This window comes from Sardina pilchardus, chromosome 11 (assembly GCF_963854185.1).
Source record: "Sardina pilchardus chromosome 11, fSarPil1.1, whole genome shotgun sequence".
Lineage (NCBI taxonomy): Eukaryota > Metazoa > Chordata > Actinopteri > Clupeiformes > Clupeidae > Sardina > Sardina pilchardus.
In genome coordinates this window covers 31,898,847-31,917,682 of record NC_085004.1, presented here as the reverse complement: position 1 = coordinate 31,917,682, position 18,836 = coordinate 31,898,847, and the positions used below count along the sequence as shown (strand labels likewise).

At 48.4% G+C, this 18,836-nt stretch overlaps 1 protein-coding gene across 3 annotated transcripts in view; it reads left to right on the top strand.

The window, feature by feature from the left end:
- The window catches only part of myo5aa (myosin VAa), a 54,974-nt gene that overhangs the window by 14,054 nt on the left and 22,084 nt on the right, over nt 1-18,836 (top strand). For all 3 annotated transcript variants that reach the window (XM_062548687.1, XM_062548686.1, XM_062548684.1), the window contains exons 5-20: nt 500-656; nt 4,068-4,211; nt 7,771-7,852; nt 9,139-9,246; nt 9,382-9,488; nt 9,915-10,180; nt 10,360-10,441; nt 10,786-10,926; nt 11,369-11,494; nt 12,183-12,266; nt 15,141-15,290; nt 15,444-15,541; nt 15,644-15,730; nt 16,738-16,846; nt 17,406-17,617; nt 18,051-18,207. In XM_062548687.1, the coding sequence (XP_062404671.1) occupies nt 500-656; nt 4,068-4,211; nt 7,771-7,852; nt 9,139-9,246; nt 9,382-9,488; nt 9,915-10,180; nt 10,360-10,441; nt 10,786-10,926; nt 11,369-11,494; nt 12,183-12,266; nt 15,141-15,290; nt 15,444-15,541; nt 15,644-15,730; nt 16,738-16,846; nt 17,406-17,617; nt 18,051-18,207 (2,110 nt within the window). The remainder of the gene's footprint in view (nt 1-499; nt 657-4,067; nt 4,212-7,770; nt 7,853-9,138; nt 9,247-9,381; nt 9,489-9,914; nt 10,181-10,359; nt 10,442-10,785; nt 10,927-11,368; nt 11,495-12,182; nt 12,267-15,140; nt 15,291-15,443; nt 15,542-15,643; nt 15,731-16,737; nt 16,847-17,405; nt 17,618-18,050; nt 18,208-18,836) is intronic.

Here is an 18,836-nt window from a genome sequence, read left to right as displayed (position 1 = left end):
ATGACACACATATGCCTTAAAGGGACACTTCACCGATTAGCATTAAGCTTTGTGTCTTTAGAAAACCAGTCATGTTTTTGAATGGTCGTGCATCATTCCCTCAGTTTGCCTTGAGATGGGAGAAATACGGATTTCAATGAAACCCATGAACAGGACTTCCTGCTTTCAATGATGTAAAATGATGATTTTTACATCATTGAAAGCAGGAAGTCCAACATTGATATCTGTATTTCTCCCATCTCAAGGCAAACTGAGGGAACGATGCACGACCATTCTAAAACATGACTGGTTTTCTAAAGATTCCAAGCTTAATGCTAATCGGTGAAGTGTCCCTTTAAAGAGGAGGCATTTCACTCGTGTTTCTCGCTCTTATCTGATTATCCCAAAATAAAGGCCGCATTCTTGGATCAAATGAGCCGTTCTAAATGTACCTCTTTCTCATGCCTGTACCTCTGCGTGGAGACTTCCTTGCCCATCTTGTTCTCCTTTGACCCTTCAGAGATGAGCGGAACCAGTCCATCATCGTGAGTGGGGAGTCGGGCGCTGGGAAGACGGTCTCGGCTAAATACGCCATGCGCTACTTCGCCACCGTCAGCGGCTCCGCCAGCGAGGCCAACGTGGAGGAGAAGGTGCTGGCCTCCAACCCCATCATGGAGGTGAGCGTTGCTATGACGTCCATCCCATAGTGCTCTCCGTCTGTCTCTATACCTCTCTCTGTCTTCTACGCGTGGCTGCAGACTGGCCATCTGACAGTCCACCTACTGTATCTCAGGCTGGTCGCCTGTAAAGTATAGATTGGTGTTTTGTGTTTAAAGAGCGGCCACAGGACCCCAGAGCCACGCTTGTGAGCTTTATGAAAGCATTAGAGCACTGTCTATGTTCAGGTTCACGCTTGTGTGCTTTATGAAAGCATTAGAGCACTGTCTATGTTCAGGGTTCATGTTGTGTGCTGTATGAGAGCATTAGAGCACTGTCTGTGTTCAGGGTTCATGTTGTGTGCTTTATGAAAGCATTAGAGCACTGTCTATGTTCAGGTTCACGCTTGTGTGCTTTATGAAAGCATTAGAGCACTGTCTATGTTCAGGGTTAATGTTGTGCTGCTTAGACTGGCCTGAAGCTTGGCACAAATGTAGACACATGCACTCAGAGCCACCACAGTCACTACTCCGCTCTCTACATTTGTGTGCCTTGTGCCTCAGGCCTCTCTTAGCAGCAGTGATCGTCAGGCTAACTCCCACCCCAACACGTGTTTATGTGTTTTTGTGTTTTTGTGTGTGAATGAAAGTGCGTGTGTTTGTTCACATATGGTGAGAGGAGAATGTGTGCTCTCTGTGCATGCGCATTGCGCAAGCGAGTGTGTGTGTGTGTGTGTGTGTGTACACTCTGATAACTGCTGGTCTACTGGGGCTCAGCTGACTCGATTGCATCAGCCTTCTCTCCCTTCCCTCAGCAAGCAGGCCGGCGTTTAAAGGGACACTTCACCGATTAGCATTAAGCTTTGTATCTTTAGAAAACCAGTCATGTTTTTGAATGGGCATGCATCATTCCCTCAGTTTGCCTTGAGATGGGAGAAATACGGATTTCAATGAAACCCATGAATAGGACTTCCTGCTTTCAATGATGTAAAATGATGATTTTTACATCATTGAAAGCAGGAAGTCCAACATTGAAATCCGTATTTCTCCCATCTCAAGTGACCCCAGAGCAGGCAGGCCCAGCAGGACACAGATACCCTGTATGTGGAGGGCGCTGTAGATACACTGTATGTGTCCATTGGAGATGTCTCAGTGAGGCCCACTGCGAGAAGCCCTTCTGCAGAATTGGCACCTTGCTCTGTTTACTTCCAAACTGCCTCCTCTTCTTCAGCTGCTCTCTATATCATCTGTCACTGACTGTAACCGTGGAAACTCCAGTGATGGATTGAGAGACTTAGCGTCCCGACTCCCCCTGCAGATGCTCCTGTGGGCGCTTAAATACTGCTGAGCAACGGCTGTTGTGTGCCCGCGGCCATTTTGGATTTATGGATGCCTCCTCTCCCCCCTGTGAGGTGTGGCTGCTCTCAGCACTCTGTCCACGGGGCTCAGCAGCGCTGGGGGAACAGGAGCGCTGACTCCTGCGGTTCTCTGCTGAGTGTGGGGCTGCAGTGGGGCAGAGAGCTGTCGGCAGCCTCTGGTAAAGTTGGGCTTGATGGGGCTGCAGTGGGGCTGTAGGCGCTGCTCTGGGATGGAGGCTGGAGAGCTGTCGGCAGCCTCTGGTGAAGTGAAGCTGGGCTTGATGGCAGGGAGGTGATTGGCTGATGGGTGGAAGTGTCACTGTGTTAGCCGGTGTCCCATGGTTACAGCAGCTGTCGCCTTATTGTGGTGCCTTTGTTTCAGAAGCAGCCTATCAGTGATCAGCAGTGTGTGTGTGTGTGTGTGTGTGTGTGTGTGTGTGTGTGTGTGTGTGTGTGTGTGTGTGTGTGTGTGTGTGTGTGTGTGTGTGTGTGTGTGTGTGTGTGTGTGTGTGTGTGTGTGTGGCAGACCTGAAAAATCAAGCTTGACTTGAACGATCAGCAGTGAACTGCACTGCCTTCTGGATCATGTGACTCAGTTACAAGGAACTGCATTCCTCTTTATTAGATGGTGTTTCCCGTGGTCCCAGTTTACACCCAATCACCACACTGCAACAATAGCTCTGACATCTGTGTTATTTTTAGCGTCTTAATTCCCCAGCAGTCTGTTATGAGCAAGAACGAGGCATTTCAATCCCCACCCGCCTCCCCCTATCTTTATCTACACTATAGACACAGGTAGTGGGACGCCTGCCTTTATAGCCACCCAGACTTTTGCAGCTGTAACAGCTTCCACTCATCTAAGGGGTTCCACAAGATTTTGGAGTGTTTGTGGGAGGCTTTGCCAGCCACTGATGTTGGATGAGAAGGCTTAGCTTGCCATATCTGCTCTAGTTCATCCCAAATAGCATAGAGAAAGCTGTCGACCTGTCAGGTTCTCCACCCCAAGCATGCCCATCCTCTACACACCTTTGTTTTGTGCGGTGGGGTACAGTCATGCTGGCACCGAGAAGTGGAAGCCGTCTCTACTGTAGTAGAGAGACAAGGCAGGTCTGTAATGCAATATCTACATTGTCCATTATCAGCAACCATTCAGACGATGCTCCAAAGGTATTAAATCAGTCTGTGAATCACGGAATGACGCTGGGTCCTGTAGTGTGCCGTAGACCTACATTTCCATTGACTGAGGAGATGAAGAGAGCACCTGTGCTAAACTGGGTGTTGTAGTAATGTTGTCTAATCCTACAGGATAAAGTACTTGGGGTGTGTGTGTGTGTGTGTGTGTGTGTGTGTGTGTGTGTGTGTGTGTGTGTGTGTGTGTGTGTGTGTGTGTGTGTGTGTGTGTGTGTGTGTGTGTGTGTGTGTGTGTGTGTGTGTGTGTGTGTGTGTGTGTGTGTGTGTGTGTGTGTGTGTGTGTGTGTGTGTGTGTGTGTGTGTGTGTGTGTGTGTGTGTGTGTTCAAGAAGTAGATCAGGTGGGAGTGAGGTGAGTCCAGGTAGCCCTAGGGCTCCTGTAAGAGTACAGTCATTTCTTGTGTATAAGCCACAGGACAGTTAAAGGAAACAAAACCATATTAATACCATATTAACTGCCTTCGTTTATTAACTTTATAGCTGCTGAAATTTTGTAAGATTAATGTATAAGCCACGGCTAATAGTGAGAAATTACGGTAAATCTATACAGTAATTTCCTGTGTATAAGCCGCATTGTGTATAAGCCACAGGACAGTGTTTTATGCAAGTTAAAAGAAACCAAACCATATTAACACCATATTAACTGCCCCCCTGTATTAACCTTGTGGCGGAATTGTTTTTTGCAAAATCAATGTATAAGCCGCTGCTAATAGTCGGGAAATTACGGTAGTCCAGTCCAGCACTCTCTGCAGAACATCGCTCTAACCTGCTCATCTGCCTTCTCCACATGTCTGTCTTTCACTCAGTGGTTCTATCTGTAATAAATGCAGTATTCCTGATGCATGCGTCATTTCAATCTGTGTTCCCAATGTTCTTGAATTCCAGTCAATTGGTAACGCCAAAACAACAAGGAATGACAACAGCAGTCGTTTCGGCAAGTACATCGAGATTGGCTTCGACCGGCGCTACCACATCATCGGTGCCAACATGAGGACCTACCTGCTGGAGAAGTCCCGCGTAGTGTTCCAGGTGAGCTCTCCACCCATAAAGCATAAAGCATAAAGCATAAAGCACGTTCTGAGGCATGGAAACGGCCAAAGAATGTCTGTGTTGTCCTCTGAATTCCTGGATGTTTAGCAGATGCAAAGCACAAGAGTGTGCTGCTGTGTCATAACCACATCTGTGCTACTGCTAACACACACGAGCACAAATCCTCCAGTCACTGGGCCTGTTTATTTGACGTGCCAGTGTGGGAACGTATTTCAACAATGCCACGCATCTGGAGATCACGCCAGCAGGTACTAATGGAGGGATGTGGAGGGAGAAGAGCGCCTTTGTCCTCCTGAGCGAGGAGCAGTGTGTTGGGTTGGAGCGCTCCACTCAGCCAGTGGGTTAGTGTGTGTGTGTGGAGGCGCTGAGCGGTGGAGATGCTGTGTGGGGCAGTGTGACATACTGGCTCTCGTATGTACCTTAAGGAGAGACCAACGCAGCATTGAAATAGTAATAAATGAATTTATTAGATAAAAGTTAACATAAACTAATATTAAGGAATAACGGTAAGAGTGTGGTGCAAGTCAGTGTATTGGTAAGTACACAAAGTGAAGTGTAAGTCAGTAAAGGGAACAACGGTAACGCAACGCAATCCAAACGTTAAAGCCGGGAGGAGGAGTCCCGCCTCAAGCGCAGGCGGAGCTGGACTTAAATCTCCCAATCAGGCACACCTGGGCACACCTGGGCACACCTGGGCACACAGGGGCACACAGGGGAGGACAGGGGAACGAGCACACAGGCCCGTCAGTGCAGATGGCCGGGGTTAAGACATTGAGCGGCAGGGCCGTAACAGGCGGGCAGAGGGTGGACGCAGCCCACATTAGTTTAGTTTATTTGGTTTATTTAAAGCAGGGACCATGTACAAGGTTCATTAGTTACATAGTAAAGAGATGACTTGTACCAAATTATAGCTAACAGCTCATTTCCATCCGCCAGTCCCTGAGCAGGTAAGGGGGGGGGGGGGGGGGGGGGTTCAGCTCTCTGACCGCCTGGCAACTGAGCTCCTCCAGCACCACGTCACAGACGCTACTCTCTGCCCGGTGGGCCACGTTCGGCCGCGTCACAGACGCTACTCTGCTGCCCGGTGGGCCACGTTCGGCCACGTCACAGACGCTACTCTCTGCCCTGTGGGCCACGTTCGGCCGCGTCACAGACGCTACTCTGCTGCCCGGTGGGCCACGTTCGGCCACGTCACAGACGCTACTCTCTGCCCTGTGGGCCACGTTCGGCCGCGTCACAGACGCTCCTCACGCCCGCTCTGCTGCTCTCTGGGCCACGTTCGGCCACGTCAGGGCTACTGAACACATCAGCTGAGACAAGAACAGCACTGTCCATTAAACAGGCCATAAAGATTGGACCATTTTTTTTTCCTTCTTGATTTTATTTTTAGTCCAAAGGAAATGTTGACTCTCCCCCCTCTCTCTTCAAACACTCCCTTTCCCTTCACTTTTCCCTCGTTTTCCCTCGTCCCCTTTCCCTTCGTTTTTCCACCCATCCCAGAGTGCAGCGGTAGCTCTGACTGGGGGACTGTGTGTGGGACTGAGGCACTGTTGTGTGGCTGAGGGCTGCTGCCACTATTTCCTCCCCCCCGCCTCTCCTTGAGAACTGGCCTCAGAGTAGTGTGTGTGTGTGTGTGTGTGTGTGTGTATGGGACCTGTTTGTGGGCCCTGGCCACCTGTGATCTGTAGAGATAGCTTGGGCGTGATCTCACCTGCATGTCTGCCGCTGGAGGCCGATAAGGAAACATTCTTCATTGTCAGCAGCTGCTGCTGATGAGGAACTAAACTGCAGCTCGCTTCACTGGCCGACGCCCACAGCATTGTTAGCCTGAAAACAATGCCAGCGTTGGGAAAGAACGCGTGTCTTTTACTTCACCAAGTCATCCACTTCCTGATGGGTGTCTCCCTCTGTGCTCTCATACCTGCACGCGGCCATCGTGACGCCACTAGTGGAGAGGACGGGATGGACCGAGCGGGTCTCTGTCAGGCGTGGGGACAGTGGAGTGGACGCACTGGAGGCTTATGTGAGGCCTGTGAGAGTGGCGGGTCACGTGCAGTGCAGCTCAGCTCAGTCCAGTGCGGTCCAGTACTATGCAGCAGCGCCGTCAACATTCCTCACATTCCGATCCGCCTGAACACCTGAGCGAGCGCAGTGCGGGAAGCCGACAGGCTGGAGGGGTGGCAGCAGGCCAGCTGGCATGGGGCAGGGACTGGGTGCAGGGACTGGGTGCAGGGACTGGGTGCAGGGCATGGAGGGTAGCGCGCCAGGCAGACAGGTGTCATACACGCAGAGACATAGTAAAGGTCCAGCTTATCCCTCCTGAGCCTTTAGGCCATTAATATTGTTGGACAATCTGAATAGGAGATTTCAGGTGGACTTTCCCTTCCCCTAGTACTGTAGCTTCAGTCTATTCAGTAGTCTGCTACTGAGGCAGGAGGTGTGTGTGTGTGTGTGTGTGTGTGTGTGTGTGTGTGTGTTGTTTGTCTTTGTGTGTGTGTTGACTGCTGGTGCAATATGCGGCCTGAGAGGCTCCACAGCAATATGAGATCATGTAGCCTGCAGTGTGGCCTGGCAGCTCTGTGTGTGTGTGTGTGTGTGTGTGTGTGTGTGTGTGTGTGTGTGTGTGTGTGTGTGTGTGTGTGTGTGTGTGTGTGTGTGTGTGTGTGTGTGTGTGTGTGTGTGTGTGTGTGTGTGTGTGTGTGTGTGTGTGTGTGTGTGTGTGTGTGTGTGTGTGTGTGTGTGGCGCTGCAGGTCCATGCAGGGTCCCACCGACAGGCTCCAATCTGGGCCTGGTGCCACAGCGCTAGCAGTCAGGTGGACAGGAGACCAGGGGACTTAGCATCTCCACTGGCGGGTGAAATGAGATGTGACAGGAGTCTTCTCTCTGTCTCTCTGTCTCTCTGTCTCTCTCGCTCTCGCTCTCTCTCGCTCTCGCTCTCCCTCAGTCTCTCTCTCTCTCCCTCAATCTCTCTCTCTCTCTCTCTCTCTCTCTCTCTCTCTCTCTCTCTCTCTCTCTCTCTCTCTCTCTCGTGCTTGTCAAGGGCGCAGACAGGCACAGAGAGGCCTACTTTAGTCACAGGCACAGAAATGTGTGAAGTCTGCACTGTATTTAGCTCTTATCTCTGTCTTAAAATGCTGCTCTAGCAATGCATCATGCATCAGGCAAGGGAGGAGCCGTCTAGGTATAGGGAATGTTCATTTTTAAGCCATCATCTGAGATATTATGTACAGGTAGTGTTTTGTCTATATTTAATCAGCAAGCCATAGCCAGTTGATTTGATTATCATGTGTTGAATTATCAGTTGAATTGAGTATCATGTATTTTAGATGCTTGAAAATTAAAATATGTTTGCAATGTTGTCAATGAATGGTTGCAAGATGTGCCAAGCAAATCTCCAGGTCCTTGTGAAGAATGACTTAGTAAGCTTGCTCATTCACAAGCACCCTGACTGACTCCAGTGGTCACTTGGCAGCCTCACCCTAGGCCAGCCACAGTGCTTTACCTTGTGTGACACATTTTAATATGCTTGCTTTCTAGGCGGATGAAGAACGAAACTACCATATCTTCTATCAGCTGTGTGCCTCCTCCCACATACCTGAGCTGAAAGCCCTCAAGCTGGGTAAGTCCATTAACCCTTAAGAGCACGACCTGTGGCCCCTCTTCTGATCTCCACTCAGACCAATCTGCTGAGATCATTACCTGCTCCATAACTGCAGCCAAGCGCAGCGGTGGCTTTGGGTCAGCACTGCTCACTGCAGCGGTGGCTTTGGGTCTGCACTGCTCACTGCAGCGGTGGCTTTGGGTCAGCACTGCTCACTGCAGCGGTGGCTTTGGGTCAGCACTGCTCACTGCAGCGGTGGCTTTGGGTCAGCACTGCTCACTGCAGCGGTGGCTTTGGGTCAGCACTGCTCACTGCAGCGGTGGCTTTGGGTCAGCACTGCTCACTGCAGCGGTGGCTTTGGGTCAGCACTGCTCACTGCAGAGAGGAGCTGGAGTCTTGCAGCAGCAGCAGACTCCACAGGAGGAAGTTCATAAAAATCACAAATGGTGTTGTAGAAGACCACACAGCTCACTTAGTCAAGACTGTTTTGTTTTAAACATTCAGACACTAATATGCCTACACACACACACACACACACACACACACACACACACACACACACACACACTCATTCACACACTGCTGGCACTGTCTACCCCCTCAGCTGGCTTCCTGAACAACTAATGCCTTTTTAATAAGGGGTCGGGTTTGGGGGGGGGGAGTCACGCCATCTAGTCCTGGTTGCCTGGCAACAGCGCATCTTGTCTTTAATCTGTGAAGACTGCTTTGTTTGTGTGGTTTGGTTGCGGATCCAGTCCACACTGACGCCTGAATCGCTCAGTTCCGCTCTTCCTTGTGACAGCTGGGAGTGTTCATGTGGAACCTGCTATTCCCTGCTATTCCCTGCTATTCCCTGCTATTCCCTGCTATTGCCTGCTATTCCCTGCTATTCCCTGCTATTGCCTGCTATTCCCTGCTAGTCCCTGCTAGTCCCTGCTATTCCCTGCTTTTCCCTGCTTTTCCCTATTCCCTGCTATTCCCTGCTTTTCCCTGCTTTTCCCTGCTGTTCCCTGCCATTCCCTGCTGCCCGTGAACAGAGCGGCACATCCCAGACTACAGGCTACAGGATGGGGACGCCTGATTGAGTTCCCAGTTGTTATTAGGCCATCACGTGTGACATTTCCACATGCTGTTGAGCTGAGCATGAATGTGGATCAGTGTCCACTGGCTGGAAGTTTATTACCATGTGGGACATATATCACACTGTGACTTGCCATGCACACAGTCATTACCAATGTAAACTCATCAGAGTGATGCTCCTGCTCCTCAGTGTCCTCTGATGTTTGTTGATATTTCCCCCTCAGGCAGCGCAAACGACTTCCTCTACACCAAGCAGGGCCGGAACCCTGTCATAGATGGTGTGGATGATGCCAAGGAGCTGTCCAATACTAGACAAGCTTTCACATTGCTAGGTAAGGTTGTCCAATCAAAAATGTGTTTCGTCAGTACATTTTTGTCAGTGGAGTTTTGTACTGTACCTGATTATCTGTTATTGTTGTTAAAAGGATGTGTTATGATGTAAACATCTGCCCTGCCTTTGATACCAGGTATCAATGAATCATATCAAATGGGACTCTTCCACATTCTTGCTGCAATCCTCCATCTTGGAAATGTGGTGGTGAAGGACCGCGATGCAGACAGCAGTATCATCCCGGTGAGTCTGACGTGGCCATTTAGTCCCCCTGCACATGCTCATCGTATAGCTTTTATTGCCATGTGATTTATGGAAATGTTCCGCTCCTTCTGCTGTTTGTCTGGGATTTGGCAAGTTGGCCAGAACTTCAAGGTCATCAACCACCTAAATCTCTCACATTAAAGAAACACAGCCCATAATCCAAACCATTTTAAAATCAGATCACCACTAGAGGTTGATCCTGTGAATAGGACTCAAGTACACTTCTACTTGTGGCTGTAAAAATAGTTTGCAACATTTATAATATTAACTTCACGTAGTATTAACGATACATAACAATAGTCGACGCATGAAATGCATAGAGGACTTGATATGATGAAAGAACTGTTCCGTAAAGTACAGAAGCCCTGACAATGCTGCTTGTGCATGTATCCCTTTCTCCAACAGCCGAACAATGGCCATCTTACAACATTTTGTGAGCTCATGGGTGTGACCTACCAGGACATGTCCCATTGGCTCTGTCACAAAAAACTGAAAACCGCAACAGAGACGTATATCAAAACCGTCCCCAGGATCCAGGCCACCAATGCGCGCGATGCCCTGGCCAAGCACATATACGCCAAGCTGTTCAACTGGATCGTGGATCACGTCAATAAAGCCTTGCACGCCAACATCAAGCAGCACTCTTTCATCGGAGTCCTGGATATTTACGGGTGGGTAGGGTTGTGCCACATCCTGTCCATATCAGTTTACCTGTACAACTCATGGTGTTAATGAAGTGTGAAATTCATGTATTGATGCTTTAGAGTTTAGACCTTTATTAAGATGACCAACAAATGTGCTGTCTTGGGACATGTTATTTATTTTTGGATTTCACTTTTTTACAACTAAGGTTTGAGACATTTGAGATCAACAGCTTCGAGCAGTTCTGTATAAATTACGCCAACGAAAAGCTTCAACAGCAATTTAACATGGTAAGTCCAGCTTAAAACAGTTTCTCCCTGCAAATGAGCCAAGCATAAATTCCAAATCCATAATGTTATGACATATTTATCACTATGTAGAATTCCAAATCCATAATGTTCTCACATACTGTATGTATCACTATGTGCAGTAGATACTGTACTGCTAATCTACTTCTGCAACCGTGTAAGATGAGGTCTGGCCAGCTAGTGCTGTACCTGTGACATCAGCTCTGTAAACGCTTTAATCGTCCATACCGCTTCACAGAGAAGGCCTCAACATTAGACCACCCTGACCTCTGCCATATCTCTCTCTCTCTCTCTCTCTCTCTCTCTCTCTCTCTCTCTGTCTGCAGCATGTGTTTAAACTGGAACAGGAGGAGTACATGAAGGAGCAGATCCCCTGGACACTGATAGACTTCTATGATAACCAGCCGTGCATCAACCTGATTGAGGCCAAGATGGGGATCCTGGACCTGCTGGATGAGGAGTGCAAGGTAAAGATGGAGACCCATGCAGGAGATGTTAGTTGTGGTTCATGATGAGGAGTGCAAGGTAAAGATGGAGACCCATGCAGGAGATGTTAGTTGTGTTCATGATGAGGAGTGCAAGGTAAAGATGGAGACCCATGCAGGAGATGTCAGTTGTGTTCATGATGAGGAGTGCAAGGTAAAGATGGAGACCCATGCAGGACACGTCAGTTGTGTTCATGATGAGGAGTGCAAGGTAAAGATGGAGACCCATGCAGGACACGTCAGTTGTGGTTCATTGTGCAGTTGGACCTGCTGTGCAGATGAAGTGTAGACCATGTTGTAAATATATTGTGTTCAGTTGTGTGTGGAGTGGGTCAGGGTTGTTCTGTATAGTGCCACCTCTCCTCCGGTCCTTTTGGTTCCTCACAAGAACCACTGATGTGTTCCCCTTCTGCCCCAATCCCAGATGCCAAAGGGTTCTGACGACTCCTGGGCTCAGAAGCTGTACAACACTCACCTGAAGACGTGCTCGCTGTTCGAGAAGCCGCGCATGTCCAACAGAGCCTTCATCATTCAGCATTTCGCTGATAAGGTACAGTATCCCACGCATGTCCAACAGAGCCTTCATCATTCAGCATTTTGCTGATAAGGTACAGTATCCCATGTGTGACTCATTCTCTGTTTCTCCAAGAGGGTTTTCAGACATTGACTACATACGTTGTGGCTGCTGGTGTTTGTGTGTACAGTATGTGCATGTTTGTGTGCTTTGTGTTAAAGAGACTTGCCCTTTTGCTCTCCAGCTCTCTACCTGATTATGAAGGCCCATTTGTGACTCACCCCTCTGAGTTCTTGGCTGACCCAGTGTTCCCTCCGCCAGTTTTAGCCTCAGTCTCATGTTACCCCTGAGAGAACGCTAGAGCCAAAGGGCTGATAGCCTGTGTCAGGAAAGTGCACTTAGACCTCTCCCCGGCTTGCGTTTAAAGGCCCTTGCTGTCTGGACTCGCCATCCCAGGGCCATCCAATCTGCCCGTTTTTTAACTCACACCCACACCTGCAAAGGCTTCCTTTGAATGTAGCATTATTAGTTAAGCACCTAGGTCACCTGTGCTGGGTCTTCTTGATCTGTAAATGATCCCACAAGGCCTGTTGTGATCGGGAGGTCTGCCGCGCTGTAGGTGACTTGGCCCAGAGATAAGATCTGGAGAGTGCTAATCAGAGCTTATGAGTGGGCCTGACGAGGGTGCGATGGTGGTGACCGTGTGCCGTGTCTGTCCCCTCAGGTGGAGTACCAGTGCGACGGCTTCCTGGAGAAAAACAAAGACACGGTGAACGAGGAGCAGATTCACGTCCTCAAAGCGAGCAAGGTTCGTCTCTCTCACGCCAGCTTTGAGCGCCCACACGGTGCTCTGTGTGTGGAGCTCTATTTTTAGCCCTCGAGAAGAGAACGGGGTCTGACGGAGCGAGGTTGTAGCACGTCCACGTGGATATTGTAGTACTGGTAGCGGAGAAAGACACGCCGAGAAAAATCCTGAGAGCTATGGTGGAAATTTTCCAGAATCATGTTTTTGCTGTGATGACCTTTAAAAAAAGGGAAAGGAGAAAAACAGTTTGTTTAGTCAAGCTTTTGATGCCACCTGGAGTTCAGGAAGTGTATGTGCAAGTCAAGACAAGCAATAACATCTCTCAAAGTAAACATTACATTTGCTGAAAAACAGAGCTTCAGAACCCAAATGTTTTGGTGTTAATGTGGTGAACGTTTTTTTTCTCTCAGTCATGACACATGTTTTGTCTGTTTTAATCACCAGAAGTTCCCTTCTGCCATATTGATGTCTGTCCTCTGATAGCAATTCCTATGTAGCTAGATGTTGCTAATAGCAAAAGTTTGAGTAATTTGAGTTAAAAAATACAACAGAAATGCCAGAGTGTGGGTAGCCCGTTGTCCAATCTCTTGCTGGTAGGTAGGTTTGTCCTCAGTCTCTGGTGTGTTTTGGCCGAAAAGATCAGGGAGGTAATTCCTCTGGGAAAGGGGCTAAGCTTTAAATCCAATCTCTACTCTTTTTTTCTTTCCCATGGCCACAGCTGATTGCACAAAGATGAATTAAATAATGGGAGATGGCACAGGCTGTAGGAGCACAGGGCAGCACAGGGCCTCTCAGCCACGCGGGACAGCGGATCGCTCACAGTGGCCTAAAAGTGCCCTGGCCCTAATTCACTGAGGATGTCCGAGTAACCATCAAAGCTCAAATTACACAACTTTTGTTTTCTTTTCTATTGGATACACATGTCTGTTTCGTGTTCATGCATGTTGAAGTAGGTCCTTGCTCTAGGATGCGCTGCTCTGCTCTGGCCATATGGCCATGAGGCCAACTTTAAAGATGCTTATTCATGGTTGAGAACTATGTGACAGAAAAGTACTGTCCTCTGACTGAGTGTTTTCTCCTTAAAGACCCAGGTTCTGTGATCAGATGGGGTAAGGGTTTAAAACAAGGTTACGCTAATCCATAACTGCTAGACATTAATAAAATAAACCAAAGATAAACTACAAAATAAACCCAATTTGCTTCCCTTATACTATTTCCAAATTCCTAGATTAATGATAATATCAGTAAATGATCACTAATCATTTTATGCATAGCTGTTGGAAATTAGCAGTGTTCCATGTCATCATACATTTGAGCGTGTGTTTGAGTTTGACTCTCACATCATTCATTTAGTCCCATCACTGGCACACTCGTCATCACTGTGCTGTAACCCTCATGTCTCCGCCCCCTATGTGTTGCGCTGATCTCTGATTGGCCCTTGTGGCAATCGTGAGTTGACTACACTCCGCTAAATCAGAGCCAGTTGTACCCCACAGTGTTATCCATTCCTTCGTTTTACACAACAGAGGAAGACAGCAAATGAATTTCAGCACCTCAAATTCATCTTGCACTTCTGACCCATGACAACAGCTTGGACACAACAGCTGTTATGATAACCTGGTTTAGCCTGAGAAGCCATAAAGGTGTTTATGGACATTTAATACTTTGTAGTGCAAGATGCATGCAGTGGTAGAGATTTGCTTTGTTTTTCTTAAATCCTTTGTTTTACGATCATGTTATTTTCTCCTTGTGTTGTTCATGTGTGTGTGTGCGTGTGTTGTGTCCCACCATGACAACCTCTGTCCCTGCAGAAGGTAAAGGTCTCTCCCTCCTGTCTCTATGACTCCTCTCTCTCTGGCCTGCTGGTCTCTCTCTCCTCCTCTAACTTGTTAACCACCACCACCACACCCTTCCATTCGGCCTCACTGCGCTCTCACAGCTGGGCTACAGGAAGGGATGGGGTGTGCATGAGGGAGAAGGGCAGTGATGGATGGATGGATGGATGGGGAGGGAGGGATGGATGGATGGATGGATGGATGGATGCGGAGGGAAGGAGGGTGGGGGAGGAGAGAGGGAAGGAAGGAGGTAGAAATGATTGTGCTCCCTCAGCATGCTGTGTGGCTGCTGTAGCGTTGCTAGCGGCGACCAGAGAGGCGTGCTTGCTGCTGCAGCTACAGTAATATTCTGTGTGTAGCCGCATTGTGTACACGCCACAGGACAGGGTTTTATACAAGTTAAAAGAAACAAAATCATATCAATGCCATATTAGCTGTCCCTGTGTATTTATCTCACAGGTGAAGAAATGTAGCAAAATCAAGCCGCGGCTTATAGTAAGCAAATTATGGTCTGCCTTGTGCAGTGAGCCCAGTCTGTCCATAAAGCAGCAGCAGCAGCAGCAGCAGCAGCAGCAGCATACTGTCCTGGTGTTCACTGGGGCCCTGGAGGCTGGCCTGCCCTGAGGGGATCCGCTGGGTGGACTAAGCGTGTGTGTTTGACTAAGGGATCCACTGGGTGGACTAAGCGTGTGTGTTTGACTAAGGGATCCACTGGGTGGACTAAGCGTGTGTGTTTGAGGCTCTAACCAGTTTTCCCTCTTCAGCATGTACCCATCTCCTCTGTGCTCTGGTTTAACAGTAATACTCCTCGCTGCATGTCTTTAAGGACCAATTTGCTTTGCAGTGATATCTCTGCTGTGTGCCATAATAGAACTTACCCAATGATAGTTAGTAGCTGCGGGCAGCTGTGATCTTTAGATGTTTTTAAAGACCGTACCCGTGCTTGCTGGCTTCTACCATCAGCCATATTTAGAGCTGATAATAGGCCTCATCGCCAGAGGGGCTTGTGGTTTTAATGGCATTGGCTGGTTGCTGTACCCAGTTTGACCTCTTGGTGGAGCTGTTTCAAGATGAGGAGAAGGCCACCACCCCCACTGGAGCCCAAACAGGGAAGCGCGTTCTCAGTGTCAAGCCTGACAAGGGCCGGCCCAACAAGGCCAGCAAGGAGCATAAGAAGACTGTTGGTCTCCAGGTGTGTTTGCAGCGCACAGATATGTACATGTAACCCTGTCACATATATGCTGTTAAAGGCCCATTGGAATGTAGTATGTCCTAAAACACAATGGCTTGCTACATTGAGTCACCGAGTGCACCTGTGAATGAATGTGCAATTCCTTCTCCCCAGTTCCGGAACTCACTTCATCTGCTAATGGAGACTCTGAATGCTACAACACCCCACTATGTGCGCTGCATCAAGCCCAATGACATCAAGCACGCCTTCACGTGAGCAACTCCACGCTTTGTTTTTCTAGCATTTTCTGATTTAAAACAAATGTAAGGGAATAACGATGACACATTTAATAATGATGATTCTGTTGTCTTCAGGTTTGACCCCAAGAGGGCAGTTCAGCAGCTTAGAGCCTGTGGCGTGCTGGAGACCATCCGCATCTCGGCTGCTGGCTTCCCATCCCGGTACAGTGCACCAAACCTCACCGTAGTGTACACCAACACACACCCCAGTGCACCAAACCTCACCGTAGTGTACACCAACACACACCCCAGTGCACCAAACCTCACCGTAGTGTACACCAACACACACCCCAGTGCACCAAACCTCACCGTAGTGTACACCAACACACACCCCAGTGCACCAAACCTCACCGTAGTGTACACCAACACACACCCCAGTGCACCAAACCTCACCGTAGTGTACACCAACACACACCCCAGTGCACCAAACCTCACCGTAGTGTACACCAACACACACACCAGTGCACCAAACCTCACCGTAGTGTACATCAACACACACACCAGTGCACCAACACACACACCCCAGTGCACCAAACCTCACCGTAGTGTACACCAACACACACACCCCAGTGCACCAAACCTCACCGTAGTGTACACCAACACACACACCAGTGCACCAAACCTCACCGTAGTGTACACCAACACACACACTCTAGTGCACCAAACCTCACCGTAGTGTACACCAACACACACTCCAGTGCACTGTAACTTAGCCCCATTGTGTGCAGGAATGCTATACATGTGGAGTTAGCGGTTCTCAGGTTCTGGGCTGTCTCAGTGTATTAGCTGAACTGTGTATGTGTGTGTGTTGCTGGGAACAGGTGGACCTATCCCAGTGTATTAGCTTAACTGTGTATGTTTGTGTGTTGCTGGGAACAGGTGGACCTATCTCAGTGTATTAGCTTAACTGTGTATGTTTGTGTGTTGCTGGGAACAGGTGGACCTATCCCAGTGTATTAGCTTAACTGTGTATGTTTGTGTGTTGCTGGGAACAGGTGGACCTATCCCAGTGTATTAGCTTAACTGTGTATGTTTGTGTGTTGCTGGCAACAGGTGGACCTATCTCAGTGTATTAGCTGAACTGTGTATGTTTGTGTGTTGCTGGGAACAGGTGGACCTATCTCAGTGTATTAGCTGAACTGTGTATGTGTGTGTGTTGCTGGGAACAGGTGGACTTATCAGGAGTTCTTCAACCGGTACCGGGTTCTGATGAAGCAGAAAGATGTTCTGGCAGATAAGAAGCTGACTTGCAAGAACGTGCTGGAACAACTTGTGCAGGTACTGCAGCGGCAGACTCTCCCTGACCCGAGCGGTGCTTTTGGTAGCAGGGATTTCAAAATGGAGGAAGTGAGAGGTTAACTCATCGGTTCTTGGTCGTATTTGGCCAGATGCCTTGATCAGTTTTATGGAGTCCAAAGAGAGTGTCACTTTTTTAGCCTCACTGCTCTAAAGGGATTATTTTGTGAAGGCATATTTGCTTTTTATGCTTAATTATTTCCAGCTTTGCCAAAAACCGAATGTGCTGACATTTTGTTTTGTTGACATTGAAAACAAGCACATTTTAGTCCTCACTGGATGTCAGAATGTGCTGCTTACTGTATGCAGTTTTATAGTACATTCATGAAGCTACTTTGTTATCTCACATTAACCCTGTAGGATAGAAGAGCATTTTATCTCTAATTCAAATATCTCTCTTTCACCGTAAGCACTGCAGGCAGTTGAATTAAGTCTTATTTCTGATGTAAGCTACTTGATTGACAAGTTACCCCATCGCTAAGTAACGACAACACTTCAATACTCCATGGTGTTCAGATGTGCTCTTGATGTCCTTCCACAGGATCCAGACAAGTACCAGTTTGGTAAGACCAAGATCTTCTTCCGGGCGGGTCAGGTGGCTTACTTGGAAAAGCTCAGAGCGGACAAACTCCGTGTCGCCTGCATCCGCATCCAGAAGACCATCCGCTGCTGGCTGGCCCGTAAGAAGTACCTGCGGATGAAGAAATCCTCCATCACCATCCAGAGACACGTGCGTGGATACCAGGCCCGCCGGTGAGTAGAGCCAACCCTACGGGCCGTTTTCCACTGGACACGTCTCTCTCACAGTCAGAGTTCGGCCTTCGAACACGCCATGGGTTAAGGTCATTTTGTGTAAAATGCTTGCGATGCGAGCGAATGTTCAGTTGGAAAGCCCTCACAGGATGCGACTCGACACAGTTGAAACTTTGCAGCACAATATGGTGCAACATTTTTATCTGTTGCTCGTGTTGTGTTGTTATTTTGAACAAGAAATATGACTCAATGAAATGGCATATTTAATTTTCAGAGCACATTTAATGCCACAGGGTTGACCCAGAGTGCTTCACAAATCATAAAATAGCCATAAGAATAACAACAACAATGATACAATAATAGTATAAAATACCTACACATGAAGAAACAAGAAGTACTATACATCAAATAATTGTTTGTGTGATTTGTGTAGGCTGGTCAAGTACATGCGCAGGACTCGTGCAGCCGTCACCATTCAGAAGTACCAGCGCATGCACATGGAGCGGACGCGCTTCAAGCGCAAGAAGGCAGCGGCTCTGGCCATGCAGTGCATCCTCAGGGCCTACATGGCCCGCCAGCACTACAAAGGGGTAAGCAGCCTCCACTCATACAGTACATACAGTACGTGCAGCCGTCACTCATACAGTACATACAGTACGTGCAGCCTCCACTCATACAGTACATACAGTACGTGCAGCCGTCACTCATACAGTACATACAGTACGTGCAGCCTTCACTCATACAGTACATACAGTGCGTGCATCCTGAGGGCTGGTCTCACTCATACAGTACGTGCATCCTGAGGGCTGGTCTCACTCATACAGCACATACAGTACGTGCATCCTGAGGGCTGGTCTCACTCATACAGTACATACAGTACGTGCATCCTGAGGGCTGGTCTCACTCTGATGGGGATTCATCAGCTCCAGAGATATCATGTGAGGGGTGTAGTTTGTTCATGTCTGTTTGGTTTAATGCATTAATAAGTTGGAAGCACAGGGCATGTTGGCCTCTTGGCAGTCTAGTTTAAATACCACATAATCTCTTGAATCATGTCAGGTATGATTAGAATGATTTAGAACTAATGTTTAACTCAGCCTCAGAACTATACATTTGTGCTCATTTGTGCATCATTTTTTGGATAGTGGTAGCCTGGGTTTCCCATACTGCCTTGCGCGGTGATTTCTTTCACGCTGCTAAGGCAGTCTGGAAACTAACG